We start from the raw sequence: 19,984 nt of genomic DNA on the forward strand, positions 1-19,984 counted from the left end.
GGTTTTTTTTTATTTTTTATTTTTTTTTTACCAATTTTAATCACCTGGTCCACTTTTTTTAAAGATGAAGAGACCTCTGCGGATAATTCAGCTCCTGGTAAAAACCTCCTGAACAACGAACACTGAAGGAATCCTAACCAGGAGAAGTTTCAGCTGGTTGCAGTCTGCAATCCTCGCTGCTAGAAGACTTAGTCCCCCTACATTTTACACACTGGACTTTTAGGTTTAAGTGGTTCACATGAGCATAGAATGATATACTGTGCTAAGACATCTAGGATTAAAATACTACTGTTGATAATACAGAATTGAATAGAAGGAAACAGAAGAGTCCAACACTTCAAGAATATTTCTTGAAATTGGAGAAGCTATTATTCGGACGACCATGGCAGCTTAAATAACATCGGCTGCATCCAAAATCTCTCAGTCATTTACTCCTTCCTGTAGAACAGACAGTCAACAGGTTGCTTTCAAGTGAGCAGTAAACTGAAATTTTGGGCATCCTTGACAGGTCAGGACAACACATTCTTGCATTTGTAGAGTGCGACAATTTGCATTATGGGATTGTTAGCATAGAGCAGCAGATATGTCGTGTATGCATCTTTTTTATTCTACTGTGGGGATTTTTGAGGACACTATATAGTGCACATATTACTCAGAAAGGCACACAAATAGGACTTAAATCAAAACGTAAACATTTAATGTAGTGCACTGTACAGTAAATAGGGAGAGATTTTGGGCACAGCTAAACCAACTGACTCTGAACATGATGGAGCTGAAACTTTACAGAACAGCCACCAGAAAACAGGACACAGCTGGGTACATTTAGGGTACTAAACCCTTAATCACAGTGTTATAAATTCAGATTATCTTTGTTGCTCTGTTCTGGTCCTCTCTAAACTGCTCTTTTGTCATATCCCGCTCTGTTTTCTGGAGTTCTTTGTTCTCTCCTCTCTCCTCTGGTCCCTTCTACTCTGCTCTGCTCTCTGGGTGGATGCCAGTCCAATAAGAGTGGAGTTTTATTTTCCACAGGGGAGACTGACTTTCACTCAAATTCAAGTCCATGGGGGACATGGATATGTGTGTGTGTGTGTGTGTGTGTGTGTGTCTGGCACCCTATGGGAACAAAGAAAGTTTCAGTCTCATAATTGACAGCTGCTGCTGGGAGGGAGAGAGAGGGAGAGAAGGATAAGACAGAAAAAGTGAGGGAGATGGGGAAAGCAAGCAAGCGAGGACGAATCCCCTCAATGGAAAACCCATGTGAACAACTACATTGAATCGATCTGCTCTCACGGCTGTGCAGAATGCCTGTGTGTGCGTGTTTTATGATATCATAACTGTTAACACTACCGGAGGTCTGGGGAGGCTTGTAGTCTAACGACCACGCATGGTTAGCAGAGTAGAAGAACGTGTCTCTGGACATGTACCCAGCTGTGTGTGCGCACGTATGATTTGGTTAGTCTATTTAGAGACACTACTCTGATTGTGGGTGAATGCAGCTCAATGCTACAGTTAGTGTGAGTTCACGCTACAATTACTCAGGTCTTAATTTTACAGTCTGCTGGCAGCAGATTCGGCCAAAAATGTTCCAGTTGACATACTGTAGCTAGAAGCAAATCGGGCCAACACATACTGAATACATGCTGATCATCCATTGTTTTAAAGGAAAATCCAATGAGGCCATCATTTGATTTGGTTAAGATCACATTTCAACCAACTGCTACGATCTGAGGAGGTGGCAACGTCAGTCAAACTGTTATCTCCATCAAATCTTTTGAAAGTGAAAACAAAGGTTAAGGCCCCCGGAAACGTCCACTACAGTCATCCACTACAATGACAAAGCATGCGTTCACTTTTCTAGTTCCTACAGGAAAACTTTACCCACAAAGTCACCATGTGTTTATCATTTGGTCACTTCCTGAGTCAAAAGTAAACAAAGAAGCCAAAAACGACAAATATTCTTGACAAACTGAAGTAAACGGGGGTCATATTTGATAGCTGCAAAACTACATCAAAACATCTGTTTACAGAATATCACACAACTCGTGCAGTATCGTCCAAATCTTATTTACCCAGTCATAAGATCAGTGCTTCATAAACACATGCAATTTCTCTAAAACCTTACTATTTAATACATTTACATATAAATAACATGCACGGGCAAGCACATGTATTTGAACTCTGCTCCTGCATTCCAGTAAGTTAAAGCAGTACGCTACATATCTGTGCATGAGACTTTTTATAGTGTAATATTTTTGCTGTTGTTAAACTTGGTTCCCTGCTTCAATTCATCACAAATTATCTTTTTGGATTCTTCATTCATCGTTGAGGCATGTTGCAACAAGTGTCAACCTAACGAAGCCACTCTAATACACTGTTGTATAATATGTACTGGTGCAACATTTTCCATATGATTTCAGACATTCTTGATCAAGATTTGAGCCTGAACCACAAACTATTATTTTTAATATTCCAGAGACATTTAACAACATCACATCAGCTCAAGGACGACTTGTCAACTACTTCCTTATGTCAGCTAAGAAATGCTTGCTGATGTTGTGAAAGGGTAAAAATATCCCTGATGTGAATATGTGGCTTGATGATCTTGTCAGTACTCGTGAGGTGGAGAGGATCAGATATATTGGAAATGAGCAGGTGAATCTTTTTGACGCCATCTGGCAACCTTTTATTCAGTATCTGGAGAAGATAACTGTGTGATGCCATTTGCAGATTCTTGTTACTAATTTAAAGTAGGATCCTTCGATTTTGTTTTGGGTGTCTAGGTTGAGTGGGTTGGGTGCTTTATCTTTTTCTCATTTTTTTTCTTATTTTTATATACTGTAAAAGAGAATGGTGTCTGTGTCAGTTTTGTAAATACACTAATTAACCAATATTTGTATACAGTACAGGCCAAAAGTTTGGACACACCTTCTCATTCAATGCGTTTTCTTTATTTTCATGACTATTTACATTATAGATTCTCACTGAAGGCATCAAAACTATGAATGAACACATGTGGAGTTATGTACTTAACAAAAAAAGGTGAAATAACTGAAAACATGTTTTATATTCTAGTTTCTTCAAAATAGCCACCCTTTGCTCTGATTACTGCTTTGCACACTCTTGGCATTCTCTCGATGAGCTTCAAGAGGTAGTCACCTGAAATGGTTTCCACTTCACAGGTGTGCCTTATCAGGGTTAATTAGTGGAATTTCTTGCTTTATCAATGGGGTTGGGACCATCAGTTGTGTTGTGCAGAAGTCAGGTTAATACACAGCCGACAGCCCTATTGGACAACTGTTAAAATTCATATTATGGCAAGAACCAATCAGCTAACTAAAGAAAAACGAGTGGCCATCATTACTTTAAGAAATGAAGGTCAGTCAGTCCGGAAAATTGCAAAAACTTTAAATGTGTCCCCAAGTGGAGTCGCAAAAACCATCAAGCGCTACAACGAAACTGGCACACATGAGGACCGACCCAGGAAAGGAAGACCAAGAGTCACCTCTGCTTCTGAGGATAAGTTCATCCGAGTCACCAGCCTCAGAAATGGCAAGTTAACAGCAGCTCAGATCAGAGACCAGATGAATGCCACACAGAGTTCTAGCAGCAGACCCATCTCTAGAACAACTGTTAAGAGGAGACTGCGCCAATCAGGCCTTCATGGTCAAATAGCTGCTAGGAAACCACTGCTAAGGAGAGGCAACAAGCAGAAGAGATTTGTTTGGGCCAAGAAACACAAGGAATGGACATTAGACCAGTGGAAATCTGTGCTTTGGTCTGATGAGTCCAAATTTGAGATCTTTGGTTCCAACCGCCGTGTCTTTGTGAGACGCAGAAAAGGTGAACGGATGGATTCCACATGCCTGGTTCCCACTGTGAAGCATGGAGGAGGAGGTGTGATGGTGTGGGGGTGTTTTGCTGGTGACACTGTTGGGGATTTATTCAAAATTGAAGGCACACTGAACCAGCATGGCTACCACAGCATCCTGCAGCGACATGCCATCCCATCCAGTTTGCGTTTAGTTGGACGATCATTTATTTTTCAACAGGACAATGACCCCAAACACACCTCCAGGCTGTGTAAGGGCTATTTGACCAAGAAGGAGAGTGATGGAGTGCTGCGGCAGATGACCTGGCCTCCACAGTCACCGGACCTGAACCCAATCGAGATGGTTTGGGGTGAGCTGGACCGCAGAGTGAAGGCAAAGGGGCCAACAAGTGCTAAACACCTCTGGGAACTCCTTCAAGACTGTTGGAAAACCATTTCAGGTGACTACCTCTTGAAGCTCATTGAGAGAATGCCAAGAGTGTGCAAAGCAGTAATCAGAGCAAAGGGTGGCTATTTTGAAGAAACTAGAATATAAAACATGTTTTCAGTTATTTCACCTTTTTTTGTTAAGTACATAACTCCACATGTGTTCATTCATAGTTTTGATGCCTTCAGTGAGAATCTACAATGTAAATAGTCATGAAAATAAAGAAAACGCATTGAATGAGAAGGTGTGTCCAAACTTTTGGCCTGTACTGTATATTTACTTGGGGTCTGTACTAACTGACACTATTTTCAATTAAATGCTTTAAAGAGATCATTGAGGCATGTGAGAAAATCAAAGTTTTCTTCCCCAGGCTAAATTATTGTTCTACAGAGGGTTATCTTCTGATGAGCTGATTCAAATAAAGCAATTACAGGGATGAACACAGGTATAAGGCTGTAACTCTGTGTTAATATTTGTGTTTGTGACCTTTGCAGACAGGTAGGGGGCTGCTCCACTGTCCGTTGAGCCGGCACTGAGCGCGAGCATTTCCGCTGAGAATGTAACCTCTGTTGCAGGTGAAGTTGACAACATCATTGAGGTTGAACTCGCTGCCATTGGTCCGCCCGTTGCCTGGGTTGCCGGGGTGACCACAAGTGATAGCTGAGGGATGGGAGAAAAGCATGATGAGAAATATGAGGTGTAGAAAAAGTATTATGTGCTGCATTGTACTATTTCCCACTTGTTATTTTGTGATAATTTCAACTTCTTGCTGGAACATATAGATGCTGCTGAGATAGTCACTGAAAGCCCCGGAAAGGCCTTAAAATGTGTGACTTCTTTTAAGACTCTTGTGTTACATGGATTTACTTTATATAGGAAAGTATTTTTAGTTTTTCACATTAACTGAAAGAGCAATGAATCATCATACAATACAGATGAATTACAATGGTTTTAGTATCATAAAGAACTTACGGACGCAGACAGGAGTTGTTCCAGACCACCGATGGTCTTGCTGGCAGATCCTGACTGATGTACCAATTAGGCGATACCCTAACATGCACTGGTACACCACGGTGTCACGGTAACTAGAGCCATCTCCACTAATGTGCCCATTGACTATAGGATCTGGGGAGTCACAGTGGCCAGCTAAAGGGGAGAGAAAATGATAGAGATTAATGCAGCATAATGGAAAACAACTTAAATTCATGTTCCCTATGTCTGGCTTTAAAGTGATGAGTGCTGGTTCAATGTTCAACCTTAAAGCAGGTACTCTAGCTCATCACCTCAACACTTGGACTGCCAAACAATGTCATTTCAACACTTAAACTTTGGCTTGGTGGTGGGAGTGATGTCATCAGTGCATCTACAAATCAATGTTGAATGAAAGCCCAGCTCAGTAACTGCCCTCATGTCTGTTAAAACCAGCACATTAACACAGTTTCTCTTAGTTCTCTAAGTGGCCTTTAAGTACCACATCCTTTCTTGATTTCTTTAAACTTGAGCAAGTAAATTGTAGTACACAACTTTAGAGCTGAGGTGTGGAGAATCATTAAATTGTATTCAGTACCAATTCAACTATGAAGAGACCAATCACAAATGTTTCACGGTCGACCCTCGCTGCATGTTTTTGCGTCTCATGAAGTCAATACCAGTCATTTTTGATGTATTCCTCACTTAGTACAGGTTTTTTTATCAAATACTTTACACATAATACACTCTCTCGAATTATGATTCATCTTGTGAAAACAAGCATCTGGAACATTGATTATTTTGCAAAACTCATGTGAGATTACTGCTGATGTAATGCCGATATTTCTACCACTTTTCTGAACACCATCCACTCAAAATTATCACCCCAGATATCTGATTTTATAAAACCACCAAAACACCAGATGTAAAACATTTTTTTATCATGAATAGCAAAACTGTTTTTATCAGTAAACATGTTTGAGGGTACTTCTGAGGCAAACTGTAATATCATTTTTGGGAGGCGGTCATCAATATTTGTGTCCTCTGAATACACAGAGGAATATTATAAAAATGCTACAAGTTACACACTGCAAATTCTGGCCTTTATAAATTGTGAGGAACAGATGTTTTGCTTAGTTTAGAGAGAGACACATTTCTTTAATGAATGATAAACAAAATTCCATAAGAGAATTGGGTAAATCATAAGTCAGCTTGAAGCAGATTTCTTTATGTAAATATGTAAAAATATAAAACACTTCCAGGGAAGGGACTTTACAAAGCTTAATTACAATCAGACTGTCAAGGTTGGTTACTTTAGGTTAAATGAAAATCTGAAGAAAATATTACAAAACACTATATTCTGATGTACAATTTTTCAATCCCAATCCCTAACTAGTGCCTATACAGCCTGCGTTGACAAATGCAGCACAGCTAACTGGCATTTACCCAAATAAAGTCCACATTCATGGTAATGTTTAAATTGTGATTTAGTGGCTACAAATTTAAATAAACTTTTAGGTATATTTTGCCGATCCTTGTTGGCATCAGAATGTTAGAATAATAATGTGAAGCTGGGCACGCTTTGATTTATACATTCATCACATAAAAAGTGCAACCTGCATGAGGCTTCTTATTCAGGCATGTAACTCAAAGGCTGAATCACTGGGATAGAGGGTGTAAGTAAAATCAGGATTAATCATCTCTGGTTAGTGCATATCGAAGGTCTAAATCAAGCCCTTAATGTATTAAGTAATAAAATGTCTCAGTAGTAGATCATTTGAGTTACTGAGGCATGTGTGTAGTTCATCTTACTTTTTGCTGGTCTAATTCCCATGGCCTTTACCTCGACACCTGTAGCAATCCCATGCATTAATGAAGCCTGGGTGTAAATTTATACGCTCACACATTTCCATTAGAAATTAAATTGTTACAAAAAGTCCTTGACACAGATCCTTCGCACAACTTATCCCTCTCTACACAAGTTGTGCAAGATATAGTGATAACACTGCTTACGGCAGACAAATAGTAGGATTCTCAACACAGTATGTGCATTTTATATTTGGCACATACTGTAAATTAGCATGACGCTGTCTTTGTCTTGGATGCGATGTTGTATAGGACTGAAAATACAGCCAGTCTGACCGTTGATACCGAGCACTAATCAGATTGGATTTTATACAAAGACCTTTTAAATCAAAGCCTTGTATGAGTCGTTTTTTTTAACATTTCATTCCCAATAAATACACCCTCTCTTCTGTTTTTAATGATTCAACCTGTTGAATTTACTTTCATTAGTGATCAGATTGTTACAACACAATGCACATCCTGTCACATTTAATGGACCTTACCCAGACATCTGGTCTCTGCACCACTCCACAGCCCATCAGCACCGCACTCTCTGACATGTGACCCCACCAGCGTGTAACCATGGTTACACATAAAGATTGCAGTTGCTCCAAATGTGGTCAACGTCCCCAGTTTGGTCCCAAAGGGTGGAGAAGGAAGCTCACCACAGGAGATGACTAAACGATAAAATAAATATGATGACATCATGTTGTTGCACATGGGCAGTGAAAATGAGATATTACATAGCATTACGAGGCAACTTGTACTGCTATATTTTGTATTTTCCAAAAATCTGAGAGTGAGGTGGAAGATGTGGCCGAGTTTTCATAATATCATGTAGGTAAAATGACACTATAAGTCATCCTGAGTTTAAACACTGTAAATTGAGTTTTCCAATGGAATACCTGGCTGAATTAGATTTAGGTCAGAGGATTTAAGATCTTTGTTTCGTTAATATCTTCTGAGACGCTGTTTTCAAACCACTGGCCAACTTAAACAATAGACGCCTCTGTTATATTGCCAAATCCCCTAGAGCTGCTGCAGTGTTAGGTAGGTCAACCCAAATACTGGATCATGAAAAAAACGACAAAGTAAATTGAAAATGTAGACGATAAAGTTAGAAAACCACTGGTCTAATGTAAGATAGATTTCAATTTTTAATCATTTGTTAAACTTTTCAAGTAGACCCATTTCACTTTTTCATTGGTGTGCCATATATTATGCAACGCTGAGAAATTCTGTAGCCTATTGGAAAGTTTTCTAAGTCTCAGTGCTCTCTTACAACTTCCCTTTATGAAAAAAAAACAGCAAAGGCACATTGCCTAGTAACACCCTATTTGAAAAACCAATCTTCCACTATTGCCCACATATACCCCACATTTAGGAAACACAGGCTGCATTCTGTTTAAAATAGTTGTCACAGTCCCAAGACAATGTGCCGGGTGGTAACTCATTTAAAGATAGAAGTGGTAGTAGGAATGCATAAACACAAACACTCACAGAAAGTGACTCCCTCTCAAGCTGTCCCTTTCCTACCATCAAACCCGATAGACCTGTGGTGACCAGTATGACACTCTGCTATGCTTCTACTCAAACCAACTGAAAATCCCATGCTTTCTTGGCACACAGAGAAATAACATTCTTTGACTTTTCCTCAACTGTTTTGCTTGTAACAGGGTGGGTGTGCTGTTTTGATAACTCATTCATGACAGGTTGTGGCAGCAACTGCATTGCAGTTTCATTCTTTCGATAGTCTGTGTGTGCATGTGTTCCCTGCTCATGCAGGTGCGTTTATGTGTGTGTATGTGTGAGTGTACAAGGTTTCTTTTTTATCCCTTGGTTTATATAGTTTCTCGCCCCCATTCAAGCCAGTTGTCAGAAACTAACATCACATAAGAACTGTGCAGTGTCGAGTACAGAAGGCTGCGGAGCACCTCCTATAAGTGAATATGTGTGTATCAACTCAGTTTAAAAGGAATCTTATAATAAAATACTAGGCTCTACGTCTGTATAGACTCATAAATAAAGTTATGTGTCATCCAGAGTGCCGGGGGAGGTGAACAAGCGCACAAAACATAATATCATAGTGAAGTTTTATTATCTTGTTCAGAGGGGGGTAGAGGTCAGATGGTTTGATGGAAGCAGTGGAGATTTCACAATGTCACAATAGTGTTCATGTTTATATCAGTACTTACTCTTGCATGCAGCTATGTCATCTGACCCCTCCCAGGTCCCGTTGGCAAGGCAGCGAAGTGTCCGATGCCCCACGCCCAAGTAGTACCCTGATGAGCATTCCAGCATCAGCATAGAACCAAACTCTCCGAGCCTGCCAGATAGCAGGCGGGCGGCCATGTGTTCGGACAGGGTGCCCTCAGTGCTGGGGCAGTGGATTGCTGAAAAATAAAATGTAATCAGATTACAATAAATGAAACATTCAATTAGGGTTTTTAAGCTTAATTTGTGTCCTTAACTGTGATGTATTTACTGCCGTATGGTTTCAGTCACACGTTCTCACTCCCAACTCGTCAAATAAGGCAACTTGGTCAGTGACCTTATGCTTAAAACTTTAATGCTCTAGGTACCCCTTTAGTGTCAGTTTTGGACGGTCAGGAGCTGTGTGTCACCAAAACTACAATAAATAAAACATATGTGACAATGTTGACTTTTGGTTTTGGACTTGTGGGCTACCCCTTGAAAGTTGGAAATTCGAATCGTCAATCAGAGTCTCTTCAGTCAACTGAGATGGCTTCAACTCCAGCTGTTGTTTATCTATTTATTCATTCATTTGCCAGTCAGTGTGCTTTGCAGTGTACTTCTGGGGACACTGTGGCTCCCAGATTTTGCTGTGGAGTGAGCTCTTGACTTTCACGATAATCTTTGGTACACACAGCTGCGGACATAATGCAGCAGCACAGAGGAGAAGAGGCTTTGCACCATAAGGCTCTGTGATAACATTATCTTCTTTCCTCTGCTGAGAAGTGGTGAATTTACAACTCACAGCAACTTAATACAGCAGTCTCTGGCTTTTGTTTGAAATGTGATGTCATTTGCACTTTTAGCTTGTTTACTACATTAACCGCTGAGCTTGTTCAAACTTTATAACTTTATATGGATACAAAACTATGAATTGTCCAAAATTCATGTTTAACAACAATCTGACTCGACTGACATAATTCTGAGTTGGGTATAGCCTACATGGGACACAAACAGCAGTCTCCTGGGTGAAAGTCCTGTGTTTGTTTGAACCATCCGCCACCCTGATCTCTTCCCTACGTGGACCTTCTGGCTCTTCATACTACGTTATTTTCAAGGATGGGTTTACACTCTGGTTAGTTAAAAGCCTAGCGTGTCTCATAAAGCCGCTAAAGGGGTCCTTGTGTGTCGAATCACATGCCGGTGGCCACTGACCAAGCTGTTTAGTTCACATACATGCCAAAACTAAATAACACACATACCTCTGAAATGTATGATTTAAAATTATAGATGATAAAAATCTATCATTTTACATACCACCCAGAATTTAATTGGCCATATACACTTTCTAATTGATGTGAATGTTAAATGTACTCTTGACCTTAGAACAGTAACAGTTGTCATGTCACAGAGACAGCATGACAAATAGGACAACTGAGAAAACCCCACTGTCCACTGAGGTAGACTGCAAGATGTGGTGAAAAACTCAGAAAACAGCTAATAAGTGGACCTTGAGTTAATATTTATTTTTCTTTATCAACTCAACTCTTAACTGCCCTTAAATAACAAAAGAAAGACTTACGTAGGCATCTGGGGGCTGAGGCAGCATTACTCCAGCTGCCGTCCTCCAAACACACTGCTGTCATTTGAACACCAGGGTCAAGGTGGAAACCATGGTTACAGTGGTAGGTGACCTGGCTACCAACAGTATACTGGTTAGCATGGAAGCTGCCGTTGCCTGGCGACTGAGGGATTCCACATGAGATAGCTGCCGCATCACAAAGAGAGAAGTGTTGTAGGGGAATCCTTCTTAAACTGCCTGTCATCTTTTTCCATCATCACTTACATTTGATGAAGAATGTGTTTAAAAGTTTACCTTGACAAAAAGGTGGTGGTGTATCCCACTGATAGAGTCCATTGGGGTGGAGCCTGCAGGTTGCATTGCTTGAGCCGACCAGACGGTAACCACGGTTACAATAGAACTGAAGTCTGCTACCTGGACGGAGCTTGGTCCGATTGACAACGCCACCATTCACTGGAGGATCATTAATGCTACAGTAGGCAGCTGAGGATACAGAGAGACAAAGAGAAATTTAATAAAAAGTATTTCTCTGTGCTCACACTTCACAGGAAACTAATGTCTAATCTAATTCATTTTCTGTGCTGAAAATAAGTTGCGGGGGAGACAACTGTAGGTTAGCTCCATGGGTATTTTCAATAAAAACAGTGTGTCTGGAAATTACATGGCAATATTCCTCTGATAACCAGGCATTTTGGGTAAAGACAAATATCACCTATATGTCCCTTCTGGCATTACAGCTAGCAACAGTGTCAGTGAGTTAGTCAACATATGTAGCAATTTACAAGCCTGTGAACATCTTACCAACACAAACATTCAGCTAGTAAACTGCTAGCAAATTAAGTGGTTATTCAGAACCCTTTCCAAGTAATAAAATGTTTTTGTCTTCATGGAACGGAGTATAAAAGCATAACTGCTAGAGCATGGAGAACAATCTAAACACCCGGCACAACACGCCACAACGGACCACTTGGCTCTCCCTTCCCTGTCCGATGTGGTCATTGCTCCACCTGGTCTTGGCTCTCCTCCCTTTTGGCTTCACGTTGGTGGAATGACTTTCCCACTCCAGTCAGGACAACAGAGTCACAGTAATTTTCATTTTCATCTATAAACCTCTCTTTCCAAGAAGAATCTTATGTCTCCCTCTCCCCAATGAGTCTTATGGCCCCCCCTTTTGCTCACTCTATCTGCTCTAAAATCAATCTGTTCTATCTGCACCACTAATTTTATATCTTATCACAGCACTTCTCTCCAACATGATCATTCTGTAGCTGCAGAAATATACAGTCAGCGGATGAAGGCCAAGTCCTTCAGTTCCTTACTCCTGAATGTTTATAATTCTAATAAAGGGACATGGACTCATCTTGGATAAGATTTTATCTCAGAGCATCCATATCCTAGGATCAGTTGTTGTTTAATACTGAATTGCACTGACAATTTTATTGGGACCGTCAGGGTTGAAATTACTTCCTTTCCAGTCTGCGGAAAAGATTGAAATTTGAATTTCTACAGAGAAAAATCTGGGGCGTCGGTGGCTTAGTGGTAGAGCAGGCACCCCATGTACAAGGCCGTTGCCGCAGCGGCCCGGGTTCGACTCCAGCCCGTGGCCCTTTGCTACACGTCACTCCCTCTCTCTCCCCCTTCACGCTTGCCTTTTAAATTACTTAAAAAAAACCCGAACACATCTTGGGCACATCACACCCACATTTAACTGTGAAACAATAAGGAGATGCAGATGCAGCATTTTATTAATCCCAGTGGGATACTGGGGAAGACAGAAGGGAAATTTCCATCAGACAATACATTGTGAATATTTTTATGGTGTATGTTAAAGCACATGTCTTGTGCATATGCTATACAGGAAAAGGCAGCGAGAGTTAGTTGAGTCTTTGTCTGTCAGCTGTGGGATGATGACACACACTTTATTGGGACACCTTGAAATATATTATGGTGTTTATACCGTGGCCACTTGCTAAAGAAACAAAAAAGAAATGGTAGAGTTCACCAATACATTTTGGATAACGTCATGATGGTTTGGTTTACTCACTCTTAGTTAAAATGTAAGTAATTTTCACTCCTAAAATAGCACTAAGTATTGGTACTGTTAGAATGGTTGGGCAGCTTCATCTGAACGCCATGCCTTAATTCTTCATGGCATAGATTCAACAAGGTGCTGGAAACATTCCTCAGAGATTTTGGTCCATATTGACATGATAGCATCACACAGTTGCTGCAAATTTGTCAGCTGCACATCCATGATGTGTATCCCCCGTTTCACCACATCCCAAAGGTGCTCTATTGGATTGAGATCTGGTGACTGTGGAGGCCATTGGAGTACAGAGAACTCACTGTCATGTTCAAGAAACCAGTTTGAGATGATCTGAGCTTTGTGACATGGAAGATGGAAGATGGGCACACTGTGGTCATAAAGGGATGGACACAGTCAGCTCAGGTAGGCTGTGTCATTTAAACAATGCTCAGTTGGTACAAAGGGGCCCAAAGTGTGCCAAGAAAATATCCCCCACACCATAACACCACCACCAGCAGCCTGAACCGTTGATACAAGGCAGAATGGATCCATGCTTTTATGCTGTTTACGCCAAATTCTGACCCGACCATCTGAATGTTGCAGCAGAAATCCAAACTCATCAGACCAGGCAACATTTTTCCATTCTTCTATTGTCCAATTTTTGTGAGCCTGTGTGTAGCCTCAGTTTCCTGTTGTTAGCTGACAGGAGTGGCACTCAGTGTGGTCTTCTGCTGCTGTAGCCCATCTGCTTCAAAGTTCGACGTGTTGTTGTTACAGAGATGGTCTTCTGCATACCTTGGTTGTAACGAGTGTGTTTTTGAGTTATTGTTGCCTTTCTATCATCTTGAACCAGTCTGGCCGTTCTCCTCTGACCTCTGGCATCAACAAGGCATTTTCACCCAGAGAACTGCTGCTCACTGGATATTTTCTCTTTTTCAGACCATCCTCTGTAAACCCTAGAGATGGTTGTGTGTGAAAATCCCAGTAGATCAGCAGTTTCTGAAATACTCAGACCAGCCCGTCTGGCCATGTTCAAAGTCACTTAAATCACATTTCTTTCCCATTCTGATGCTCGGTTTGAACTTCAGCAGGTCGTCTTGACCATGTCTACATGCCTAAATGCATTGAGTTGCTGCCACGTGATTGGCAGGTTAGCTAATTGCGTTAACAACCAGTTGAACAGGTGTACCTAAAAAAGTGGCCAGTGAGTATATGCATACTAAATTAGTGCCAACACAATGTTTGTCTTTTTTGTCTATTTTTTCCATAAACTTTTACTCATCTGTGACAGCTACCAACAACTATGCCTCCCTGAGATAATGACAAACTTTTTATTTTAGGGTTTGGTTCCATTTCAGAAAGGTTCAGCTGACTAATACAAAACCCTAAATGTTTATGTGAGAAATATATTAGCTTTGTTCTCACATATGCTGTAAAAATGTGCTGAGATAGATATTATCGATACTACTACAGTACCATTGCTGATACCCACTTAAAACGTATTAACTCCCATAATTATTTACAGCCTGACACCCTGAAACACACACACACGCACACACACACACACACACATATTCAAGCAGAAAAAAACAAACAGTCAAGACAGACTGAGAAAGAAAGAGAGGAATGGAATTTTAAAGTGAATCACCATGAAGCCTGTGCACAAGCAATGAGGCTATTACTGATTTTGGAAAGGTCAGTGGATATATAAACATGATACAATTAAGAACAATGCAATTTAAAGAATAATAAGAAAAATGCAGACATAGTACATCTCCTTCCCCCAAACCTAAACGTAATTGTTTCACTAACCCTCAAATCAAGTCTTACACCTCAAATAGCCCTTCAAAGAAGTCCATGTTCTAAACAATTCATAAACATACATATGCAATACATATAGTATAGCGTACTTCAATATAAGGCTCACCAGAGCATTAATAGTGTATGGTAAGTGTAAAGGCTTAACTATAAATTTCTGTTCTCTGTATAGCTGCCGTTGTCAGAGCAATACAAGACCATGGGGAAAAGACAATACTATTACTTCAGGCCATTGTGCTGATATAACCCACAGACTAAAATACATCACACATTTTTTCAGTATAGAGAGCCAGGAGACCGACCTTGTGACTCACTCCTCTCAAGCCTAAACAGGATCAGTGTCACTGTAAATTGTATTTTCTATGAGTGAAATTGGTGCTCATCTCCAACAAATTCTTCAATAAGTTTAAAGCCTTTGATTAAGGGGTGGCAGAGAAACCTTACAACCCGAACCGAACAAAGCTAATGATCAGAACACCACAGTGTTGGCAAGAACCTGCAGATAGATAGAGATAATACACTCAATCTGAAACAAATTGTCAAATTAACAAAGTGGATTTCCTAATTCTCTTTCGCTCTTAATTAGCCTGATGCAATAAAAATAACGTTTCCAATTAGCAGTGTCTTCTAAATGATCATGGCTCAGGTATCTACACCCTTGATGCATCAATTCATTTTCATTATAAGGGAGGCGTTGGGGTTGGTTATTCATGCTATTAGAGACAAATCACTTCAGCCAACATTAGCAGAAGACTTTTCAACACAGCAGGGAGTGAAAGCAGAGATGAAGCAGAGCAGACAGTTGACAGATTTCTTGACATACATAGTAGGACACTCATCCTCTTGTTTGCCTAAAGCAAAAACTTCACATTGTATCTTTCCTACCCAACATACAGGTAATACACATTTATATTGAGTTTTAATTTAAACTGAAAACATATTTAGAACAGACGAAGAACTAGGCAAATAAACAGACATATCTTGACGCTTTTAGGGCTCATTGATACTTCCTTTACATACAAAAATAGATGCATCAGTTTCAAATGTTGTAAATGTCTGTGCCCTGATACTTCCATAAGTCCTTTATGATGGCACAGATACAGCCGACAGACGGCACTAGGGGGCAGAGTTAAAAGTTTCATACAACAAGGAACAGGGCGACTGTGGCTGAGGTTGTAATACTACACCTTTAAATGGAAGCAGTGTTGTAGATGGCAGTGGTCTGTGAGGTCATCAAACACATTGTGACAAGTAGACATGCATTCTAATCTGCTTGTTCTAAAATGTCTTTGTCATGTCGTACAGTCGCATCTCACTTGAACTATGCTGCACTGTCCCCACGATTTCCATTGGTACTGCTCTGTTTTGACTGTATCTGTAACGCCTTGTTTCCACTTACGAGTGTGACTGGTAACCCTTGATCCGTAAATATACGGATGCTGCCTCTGGTGTCCAACCCAAGGAAGTGTGTTTCTTTACGGATGGATAGAAATCTGATAGAAACTACCTGTAGCCATGGGGGAGGCGAACATTGTCAGGTTTTCACCATCCGGTAGTTTGGAAAATACGCTTGGAACATTACTGGGACAAAAAGGGACGTGGCATGTTTTGTGAAATATTTAATTAAAAAGACGCATGGACAGCTGAAGGAGTCATAATGACGATCTGACAGTATATAATGTATAACGATATTTTAGCAGAATAACATTATTCAGATTCACAATGTGTTCAGACTTGATAAACAAGTTCTTTGTAATCATACAAACTCACTTCACAATCAACACAGGCAACTGAATTGAAGAAAATAGCCTGTAGCTAGGTAGCAGCCTGTTAGCTAAGCTAGCACACTGTCATACGGTCTTTCCGAAATCCACTGCAAAAGTTCAATTTTTTTTAACATACTTCTGGACCGAAATATTACAGAGAGGAGGAGGCACATCTGATATCACGGTGATTCCCATTGGAATGAATGGACTTCTGGTTACCTAGTCTCCATACATATACATAGGTGGAAAGGAGGTGTTACGTATGTGACTGGTAGATCCGTAAATATACAGATGATGCCTCTAACGCAAGGAAGTGCATTTTTTTACGGATGGATAGAAACTAATAGAAACCACCTGTAGCTGTGGGAAAGAGGCTAATTTTGTCCATACAGGCAACTGAATTGAAGAAAATAGCCTGTTAGCTTGTTAGCAGCCTGTTAGCCAAGTTAGCAAACTTTTATAATGTCTCTTCTAAATCCAATGCAAAAGTTCAATTTTTTTAAGGTACTCGAGGCAAATTCTGGGCCGAAATATTACAGAGGGGAGGAGTTTCACAGGCACATCAAATATCATGGAGATTCCTACAGGAAAGAATGGACTTCAGGATGCCTCGTCTATGTACACATATGTAAGTGGAAACGAGGCGTGAGCTTTCAGAAAACATGCAATACGGACAAAATGAAAGCGGAGCACAGAGAGATGGCTCGGTCCGTCTCCGCATACATATCTAATGTTGAGCATAAAGGAGCCCTTAAAAAGATAAGGAGATAACTTGTTTTTGATTTTGCTGATATTAATGATAATATAACTGTGTGATCGCTCCCTTATGAACAAAAAGTGATAGAAAATGAAAGAAATCATAAGTACCTGAGTATCGTATCTTGAATCCTCTCTTGTTGGTTGCATGGTCAGTGGACCATCGTAGGTAGAGCTGGTTTGTTTTAGATGTGAAGTTCAGCTGCGATGAGTGGTTTCCACTTAAAGCCACAAGCAAAGGGCTCTGTCCTGATGATCCTAGTGACACAAATCAATAACACTTCAGAACTGCTGCGTGCACAGTATACATATCTATACTGTGTATATACAGTATAGATATGCATGATGCAATATGTAATTTTGTGCAGTGGTCTGTGTGTGTCTTGGGGGGGGGGGATACTTCTTCAAATTCCAATAATCTTACAATCTCCCAGATGAATATTAACCTAACCTAAGGCGGAGATGAAAAATATGCTGCAGTCAGAATGTCTTTTATTGTTTCTGAGACATGCAGCACATGAAGGTGACAGCTTCATTAAGTCTCTAAGTGCTTCCAAATTACGTGTTGTACATGATGCTGATTGAAGCATATGGTTTAGCTTCATCTGAGGTTTATAGACCACAACCCTCCACCTGTGCTAATGTCTGTTATTTGAATCAAGCAGTGGATGGAGCCCGAACTAAGTTCAGAAACAACTCCAGTCACAGCCGTCTACTCCACAATGATGCCTTTGCTGCTGGCAACATCAAAGGCAGCTAAAGTCTATTTAGGCCCAGGCAAGATAAATACAAATAGATAGAGCTGAGCGGGGTACACATATTAGTAGTATATATGCTCATTCCTGCTTGTGGATTCCAATACAAGTCACATATTTCAAAAGCTAGTGAGATCTAATTTGTGTTTTGATTGTTTGTTATGATGTTAGCTGTTTTACAAACTAAGCTGTGGGCACTGTGAGCGGGCACCCGTGATTTTAACATCTGATTTTCAGAGTGCAAAAATCCCAACAAAACACTGGTTTTATAAAGTTATATAAAGTTCTTAATGTACAATGTAAATACAAAATAATAAATAAAGAAGAATGTTAAATCCCACACACACATAATCTGATATGCAAACTTTCACATTTACTGTTACACAACCTAGTTGGAGCTCCTGTGGGGAACATTTCCAACACCACAAATGAGAATTAAGTGCTGCGCATCTTATTAACTGTTGTGCTACTTTTCATAAACAAACATGAATTAAATCTGCGTGAGTATGTGTGTGTACACGTGTGTGTGTGTGTGTGTGTGTGTGTTTAAGTGCAGCAAAAATAGAGAGAAAAAGCTTTGTATACCATCAAAAATCTCCAGCTCATCAAACTGTTTCTCACTGTGGAACATCTCTACATAGATATTGATGGTGTAACCTGGGAAACAAGACAAAATTATTACCAAAAAAAAAAAAAAAAACACCCAAAAAGCTGCATATCTGATATAAAGTATGCTGAACACACAGAAATGCAGGGAGGCATGCACAAACACATAAATACATATTATACATATTTATGCTAACAGAGCAGTGGCGCACATATATAAGCAGAGCATCACTTTGACACAATCTGTATTTTATTGTACATACAGTAAATGAAGCCTGTTACACTGTACATCACACACAGACACACACACAAATAAAATTGCACACATACATGAATATTTCTCTCCCTCAGGCATAACCCCACACACACAAACAGCAGTCTAGACAAATAGTGGTGCGGCCTCTGGACATACACACTGTACCTGGAACCATATGCAGCAGCCAAGAGCATGTCTGGCTGTTGGGGTAGTTGCTAGGAAACCCAGGGCTTAGTATCACTCCTGATGATGAAGAACGCTCCTCATTGGCTGGGCACTGGGCTGGAGGGTAATAATAGGAAAAAAAAAGCTAGTCAGATTGAACAGTGAAAACTTATTCTTTTGTACACATCTGGCTTTCCCAATGTGTGTCCTTGCCATCTATCCATCTGTTCATGTTTGTCTCCCCACCTCCATTATCTGTATCCTTTCTCCAACACACTTGAAAAACAGCCCACTTCTGGGGATGTGCGGTTTATACAACTTTCTCGCATGTGTAGGGGTCATGTTGGGGCGATGACAATTTGTTGAATCTGAAGGCCACATGCCCATCTTCTCTGCCTTTAAAACTTGCCCATTTATCAGCCTGGAGCACAAGCAAGACATTGGAAGCCTCCCCCAGTCTTTCTGTCTGATGACTGTTTAGGTAACAGAATTTCACACAAAAGAAGCTGAACTCTTGTGTGGGAGAGCACTTTGGTTGCATGTCTTATATGAGTGCTGGCTTCTTTTTCTTCTGCTTTATAATGGAAAGGACACACTGTTCATCCCACATGATGGGGAAGGCTGAGCATCACTTCAATACAAAAAAAAAAAGAAAAAAAAAAGAAGAAGATTTTCTCAAATGAGAAATTCAAGTCAGTATTGAGTCATCTCATAGAAATACCAGGAGCTGCTACCAGCACTTGTAGCACAGTGTGGAGGTGCTAATGGTGCTAACTGAAAATATTAAGTGCTCCTTTCGTGAGGTCTCTTTGATCTTTGTGTCAAAAGTCGCATAAATGCCACACTGAACTGCTTTACTACTGAATTAACATATTCAACAACTTTCTTTAAGTTATATAGGTCAATGCCAAAGTGGAATAGATTTGCAGTTTTTATCTAACATTTTCAGCTTCAACACTCAACACTAGCACTGTCAGACAATGACAAACTG

The 19,984-nt window shown here is 40.3% G+C and overlaps 1 protein-coding gene across 2 annotated transcripts in view; it reads right to left on the bottom strand.

Moving 5' to 3' along the window:
- The window catches only part of LOC117260150 (CUB and sushi domain-containing protein 1-like), a 529,510-nt gene that overhangs the window by 43,825 nt on the left and 465,701 nt on the right, over positions 1-19,984 (bottom strand). For both annotated transcript variants that reach the window (XM_078176328.1, XM_078176324.1), the window contains exons 49-57: positions 18,994-19,110; positions 18,552-18,623; positions 17,323-17,469; positions 11,140-11,328; positions 10,846-11,031; positions 9,266-9,463; positions 7,574-7,747; positions 5,229-5,402; positions 4,743-4,916 (exon numbers count right to left, since the gene is read on the bottom strand). In XM_078176328.1, the coding sequence (XP_078032454.1) occupies positions 4,743-4,916; positions 5,229-5,402; positions 7,574-7,747; positions 9,266-9,463; positions 10,846-11,031; positions 11,140-11,328; positions 17,323-17,469; positions 18,552-18,623; positions 18,994-19,110 (1,431 nt within the window). The remainder of the gene's footprint in view (positions 1-4,742; positions 4,917-5,228; positions 5,403-7,573; positions 7,748-9,265; positions 9,464-10,845; positions 11,032-11,139; positions 11,329-17,322; positions 17,470-18,551; positions 18,624-18,993; positions 19,111-19,984) is intronic.

Source organism: Epinephelus lanceolatus, chromosome 2 (assembly GCF_041903045.1).
Source record: "Epinephelus lanceolatus isolate andai-2023 chromosome 2, ASM4190304v1, whole genome shotgun sequence".
NCBI classification, from domain to species: Eukaryota; Metazoa; Chordata; class Actinopteri; order Perciformes; family Serranidae; genus Epinephelus; species Epinephelus lanceolatus.